The following is a 6,439-nucleotide window of genomic DNA, read 5'->3' on the forward strand; positions in this document are numbered from 1 at the left end:
AAATGTGATGTAGGTAAATATGGTCAACAATTGAAGAGCAAAAATCCTCATGGTTCTTCAATGTCAACTGATAATAGGGGTTAATTCACTAAATTTTACGTAGAAGGATATACTTGATATTTTGATGCTTTAAGGGATAAAATTCATATTCAAGAATTTACAGGGAGGCACAAAAAAATTTCCGCTAAAAATTTCCTTCGAGAATAATCACGTGCAACTCACCTGTTAAATATGCCCAGCGTGATACGACAATATCTTCCAATCGACTCTCTCGCCCACTCGTGTCGGTCGAGTCGTCGCCTCCGAACACACCCGGGCCGTCTAAGACTCGTATCAATTGGGATAGATGCGTTTCCACAGAGAAGGGGATTGCTCGGACATCTTGAGAGAGAAACTCACAGATACGACCAAGGAGCGGGCCATGGTGAAGAGGCGGTGGAAGGTGAGCGTCGTGGCTGCGGCGGCAGCTTCTTTCTCTGCGGCTGCTTCCCCCATCCATAGCCTCGACGACGGATGCCTTATGCACATCTTTAGCTTCCTCACGCCCATACCAGGTTCTCATCTTCTATATCTCTAGTCCTAAGATTACGTCTCCTTTACTCGTTCCGGAATTTTAGGGCTTCCAGATCTGATGCTGGCATGAGCAAAAAGGGGTCTTGGAGATACTTGGCCACCTGCTTTGGGCCTTTTTGATTTTATAGATTGAATGTGAAGCTTTGTTGAAAATTTTGCTGTTGAACATATTTCCCAATTATATGGAGTAACAGGTGGTATGTTTAAAGTTTTCTTGCTTTATTATTCACTTTTTCTTTAATTCTATGATCTTTGTGCACAGAAAAATGATCGAAACATGCCAAGAAAGGCTGTGACGGAAGTAAAAGGGTTGTCTGAAGTTGATTAGGACGATAGTTTAGAGTTTGGAAAGGTTCAATTTTTTTAAAATCAAAATTGGTTGAATCTATTATCAAAACTAAACATGGGGTCTTGTGTAGGCAATCACTGAATATTTTACCTCTTTTCTGTTCATTCTTGTTGTGTCTTATCTTCTCTTCAGTGGCAGATTTTCCCCTTGGTCGTTTAGTCTATATGTTTTTGTTTTTTTATATCTATTAATTAAAAAAAAGAACTCTCCCCTAGAGACGGTGCTCATTGAGTACCTGACTTGAAATAATATTGGAAAAACATTTCTGTTGAAGTTTCTAAACTAATTCACGTGATGCAGGAGAGTTTTGTACTCCTCGATAATTGTTAGACCAGTCACCATGATGTTATGTTGCTTATATCAATTGAGAAATATCTTTTTATGGAGCTGTAATTTTAAATTTATCTATTGGGTTATTTAAAGTGTGACTGGTCTCACCATCTATTTTCTTCCAAATATTGTTCTACTCGTTCATACTTAGCTCATGCTTATGTTATCTGGATTAGTCTATGCATAGGACATTATGTTGCAATAACATAACTTCTCTGCCAAGACTGTTAGTCCTATGCTGTCTGATGGGTTCGTTTCTTTTATTTTTGTTTTCCATGGTACATGATGGAACCACTGTCATTGGTCAAGTCACCCTTTCATACTATGTTATTAACAAATAGATACTGTCTAGTATAATTGATATGGCATGTTGGAGTCCTGAAGGTTCCTTTTTCTTTGTTGTGACTATAATTTAGTTCTTAGTTTAATCTTAGGTCTGGATGGCAAATAAGTTATTCATGGAGAACCAAGTTCACATGTCTGGAAACTGAAGTGATATCACTTTTACAATAAATTAGTATGGGATATCTAGTAAGTGAATTGGTTACTATAATATTTCACAAGACTACTGAATGCCTGTATAATTGTCCCAAATATTGGTTAAAAAATATGAAGGAAATCAATTGAGTAGCTTTATATAAATAAATTAGCTTTACACCAAATTGTATGAAATTGAGAGCAAATAATGTCAGATCCAAAGTCTCAGTGGAGCTGAAAATTAGGTCTGAACTATGATTCTTGAAAGTTGGTCACTAACTTACAAATTCACCAGTGGAAACCCTGTTTTTATATTCGACCAAGAGGACCGATTCTGATTACTAGGACGTCATGGCATATGAAGGCAGCATCAGAAAGGACACAACTTTCAGCAAAATGTTTGCAGTAGACAGCAAAGAGTATGCAGCTAAAGGCTTTGCAAGTGAAAGATGAAAGAATGGAGATGGTAAAAATTGTAACGACAAGTACAAAATAGATCATTTGAAGCTAGAGAAAAGAAGTGAACAGTCTACACTACTTCAAATGTTATTGAAGTAGCTAGATCCTCCCTTTTCTTCAGTTAATTATTTTTTATACTGTGGGCTCTAGAAGATTACAATCAGGGGCATGCAAGTGGTTTTTAGAATCAAATTTGGACTGGAGAACAGGGGTATAGTTTATTCTTTTATGGCTGCATAAGTTCCAGCTGTTATGAATGAATGACATGATCTTTGATATTGTAACCATGGGTGATTGGAGGTGCTACTGTTATTCTTGCTGCCTTGGTAGGCAACTGTTGTAGTTGTGACTTCTGCTGGCCGTGGCTACTCATATGCTGAATGCTTGACAAGTTGCAGAACACCTAGATGGTGGACAGCTTCCTAGCTGTCTCTCACCACCTTCCTAAAATTTTTCTAAATCTTGATTTTAATAATTGCAAAATCAAAATCCTTTTATTGAATTAGTTCTCTTTTTAAGGATTAAATTATCATCTGATAATTGATGACTTGGAGGTTGATGATTATGCATGGTATGTTATAAATTATCTATGTGATCTTGTTAATTCCTATGGCTATCTACACCTAAGTGCTCGTCTTAAGAACTCCTTTGACTCAATTGAACAAGTATCAATGAGGAAGAGAATCTGTAAAAGTCTTATTTGTGGGAGCTTTTGTTTTTGGCTGTCAGTAAACGATCAGTAGCCATTTGGATGTGATTTTCAAAGCTTTCTCAGATCTAGTTATGATTTAAGTGAAAGGCATCATGGATTTCTGATATCTTGAAAATTCTACAGCTAACATAATCCTTTTCTATGGCACTGTTGCAAAGTTGTAGTTTGTAAATATTAGTACAAGCTACTGCTTTTAACTATCAATAACTTCTATGTGGTTTGTGCTTGATTGACAGACAAGTGCTACTATTAAGTTCCTTATGGTTGTTAAGAAGTGGCATCGACGTTTAGAGCTGCTTTACTATGTGTGTTTTTTTCTCTTGCAATGTTCTGAAATGTACTGTGCATGTCTTGTTGTTACTACAGTTTGCTTCTCTTCTGTTCTAATTCCAGAAAATGATTATCATGTGAGATTTTGCATATATTATATCTGCATTAAATATTGTTGGCTTGAATATATCATGCTTTTTCTATTTGAAAAGGACATGCTACACAAAAATGACACCATGTTTGGAGTTACAATTGCTTCCATGTGTACTTCAGTGGATAATGTTGATACAACTTGATTATGTTTATGATTTCGATAGATACGGGCCTTTATCTTATAGATTCCTGCATTTAGTTTGTATAGCTCCTATTATTTGCTTTAGCACCTTTTTTCTTGGTTTGCAGATCGCTACAGTATCGCCCTTGTTTGCCACAGGTGGCGCTGCCTGGTGTGTCATCCCCGACTATGGTTGCGAGTGGAAAATTCTATTAGAAACATGGGTGAGCCTGGAGTTTTTCCCAATCTTGAGGCTGCAATTTCTGCTGCAAGGTTTGTTAGTTGAATTTCCTTGGAGAAAGCAGAGAATATTTATATAATGATTTTTGTGTCCGATGTAGGCCTGGTGATACCATTCTGATTGCTCCTGGTTTGGATCATGTTGCATGTAATATCCAGATCAAAAAGCCTCTTTGCCTAGTAAGTTGACTCATTGCCATTGATGTTGCTTCATTCTCTTCTCAGATTCATTTTTAAAATCCACTAGTGCAATGGCTTATCTGTTAGATCAGTGTTATTTCCTGACAGCCTTATCATTACCTAAATCACTAATAATGAATTGCTAGTCTGCATGTCATTCATATAACTGAAGACAATCAAATTGAATCTATGTGCTCTCAATAACAGAAATGATAGCATATCTGTCACTTTGCGTTGCAATTGTACATGTTGCAGAGATGCATCAAAGCTGATGAAGTGTTTTGAGCAGACCTTGAATTTATCTTAAATTATAGTAGTAGCAACTTTTTTCTACAATCTCTGCAGTTGCATATTAAGCCATGTTCTTTTCTCCTGATTTCTACAGATCGGTGGGGGTGAACATCCGGATGATACTGTATTGACTTGTTCTCGTGGCTCTGAAAGGTTTGATCATCTCATTGGTGTGTTAGTTATCATCTTTGATTATAGACCCGTCATATGTGACAGCAGCCACCTATACTGGATATGTTTCTTCATCCGATTTTTGGAGAATGTTTGATTCTGACTTTCTAGCATCAGATAGAACTGGCAGTTTGACTGAGACAATTAGTAGTTCATTTGTTAGCATGCATTGTCTTCTTTGGTACCTTTATTCCATTTGTTTCCACCAGCTGGAATTCCTCATGTCAAAATATCTTCACAGCGCATTGGAGTTTCTTTCCACCTGCAAGATAACTAATTTGATGATCAGAGCAGAGCTAGGATGTTGCTTGCTTCACCGTAGCGGGAGATTAACAATTGAAGGGTGCATTCTTCAGTGTGAAGAAAACCCATTAGATTACCTCTCCTTTCCAATAATGAGCACAGCCAATGGATGCCATGCATTTCCACAGCCGGTAAAGGGACATGGAGATGGTGTCACGGTTGCTCGGACAAGAATTGAAGGTGGTGCCAAGGCTGTTTGGACCAGTGGCAATTTGGTGTTGCAACGTGTACGAGCCATTTACTCACGAACTTCCATCTTTTTCTGGTTTGAAGTCGCGGAGCAGTAGGCTTCAGCTGTGTGGTAGCAGCAAGTATATGTTTTTACTAGTTTAGATTAGTTATAAGTTATTACTTGAAAGTTGAATGATCTCTATGCAATGTACACTGTTTACATTCGTGACCAATCAATGAATCTGTTTGCATAGCATTAACTTATGGTTAAAATGCATGTAATGACAACTAGAACAAGTCTGCCTGTGCATATCTTTTAGTTTTAATCAATAAACTTTCAGCTTTTGGCATGGAACAAATTGGTCATATACAAATTATTGTTTTTGTATCTTTCATACATGCACGAGTCTGTATCATGCAACTGGTATCCTGTATCATTATCGCAGTGGAACCTCGCTTGTGTGCTCCGCAAAGCAGCCTGTGGAATGGGGTTTTATGCTGACTGTCATTATTCACCTAGACCGGTATTAAATGGGTGGCATGCACCACCCGAGCATAAATCGATACATAGATTATTCTCGTTTCAGATGATCAGATCTGATCAATAAAAAAAATAATTTAATTGGTTAGGGCTGGCCTCCACGGGCCTTCTTTTTCAACGAACGTGAGGCCTCTTTCTCAACATGCATCTGAGTTGGTGTTGATGCTTGTGACCTGCTATCGTATTTCCTTTTTTTTTTCTCTCCACTTTCTCAGTGTTCTCTGTTTCATTCCTCTTCTTCTTTCCTCCTCTTCCTTCGTTATTATACGTTTCATTATGCCTATACTCATTATACCGATCATACATACTAATCAGATGATGTGATCGGCTAGCACAAGATGTTTTTTTTCACTGTTTTTGGTGCGAATCTATCCTTTCAGGCCATGGCTAGTCTGTTAAGGTTAAACGGAGCTATCTTGGTTTGGAATCTGTTTACATGCTTGAATCAATGGTTTTTAATATTGGAAAAGATTTCCAGTGATTGTTTTAGACTTTAGTGTTGCAGTTACAGTCATGGACAGCTGATGCTGATTTGCACATCATTTCCACTTCTGTTGCCAAAGCATCAATACAAATTGATGTTAAGGATAACTAGCTATCTGCAATCTTTCAGATTATAATTAGAAAATTGTCAGTAATTTGTTATGTAATTTTTGTTGCTTTGGTCAAGTTGAAATTAGGTATAGGAAGACAATCATTTTCTAATTGGCTCTTGACCCAGTGTTTTTTCGTTTGGATGGTGAATAGACAGAAGGCTTATGTGTCAGAACTAAATAAAATGCAGCTGCTAAAGCTGCTGCAAAATATTAATGTCATTTTAATTTTTTTTTTAATTTTATAAAAAATTAAGTGATAAGAACGGGATTTAAATCCGAAATCTTATGATGATATATGAAGATTCTTAGCTATTAACATCTTTAAAATATATTGAATAAGATTTCAAAACCTGCACCTTTGGTGAGTCATACACAATCATCTAGTCAATATTTAAGATATAAAATATATCAGATGAAGTTTTGACCTATCAATTTTTGATAAGTAAATCTCGTACATTACAATTTGATTAATATTTAAAATATAAAAATATATGGAATGAGA

At 36.6% G+C, this 6,439-nt stretch overlaps 1 protein-coding gene across 1 annotated transcript; it reads left to right on the forward strand.

Annotated features, from left to right (window-relative positions):
* Positions 1-271: 271 nt before the first annotated feature.
* On the forward strand, positions 272-5,060 carry LOC103974035 (F-box protein SKIP5). Its single transcript, XM_009388765.2, has 5 exons — positions 272-554; positions 3,573-3,717; positions 3,786-3,864; positions 4,250-4,308; positions 4,568-5,060. The coding sequence occupies exons 1-5, from the start codon at positions 347-349 to the stop codon at positions 4,914-4,916; spliced, it is 840 nt and encodes a 279-aa protein (XP_009387040.2). The 5' UTR covers positions 272-346; the 3' UTR covers positions 4,917-5,060.
* Positions 5,061-6,439: the final 1,379 nt, after the last annotated feature.

The sequence above is a fragment of the Musa acuminata genome, chromosome BXJ3-10, assembly GCF_036884655.1.
Source record: "Musa acuminata AAA Group cultivar baxijiao chromosome BXJ3-10, Cavendish_Baxijiao_AAA, whole genome shotgun sequence".
NCBI classification, from domain to species: domain Eukaryota; kingdom Viridiplantae; phylum Streptophyta; class Magnoliopsida; order Zingiberales; family Musaceae; genus Musa; species Musa acuminata.

Coding starts and splice junctions, on each gene's coding strand:
- LOC103974035 (XM_009388765.2), top strand. CDS start 347: ATGCGTTTCCACAGAGAAGGGGATTGCTCGGACATCTTGAGAGAGAAA. Junction 555..3,572: donor CTTCCTCACGCCCATACCAG/GTTCTCATCTTC, acceptor CTTGGTTTGCAG/ATCGCTACAGTATCGCCCTT. Junction 3,865..4,249: donor TCAAAAAGCCTCTTTGCCTA/GTAAGTTGACTC, acceptor TGATTTCTACAG/ATCGGTGGGGGTGAACATCC.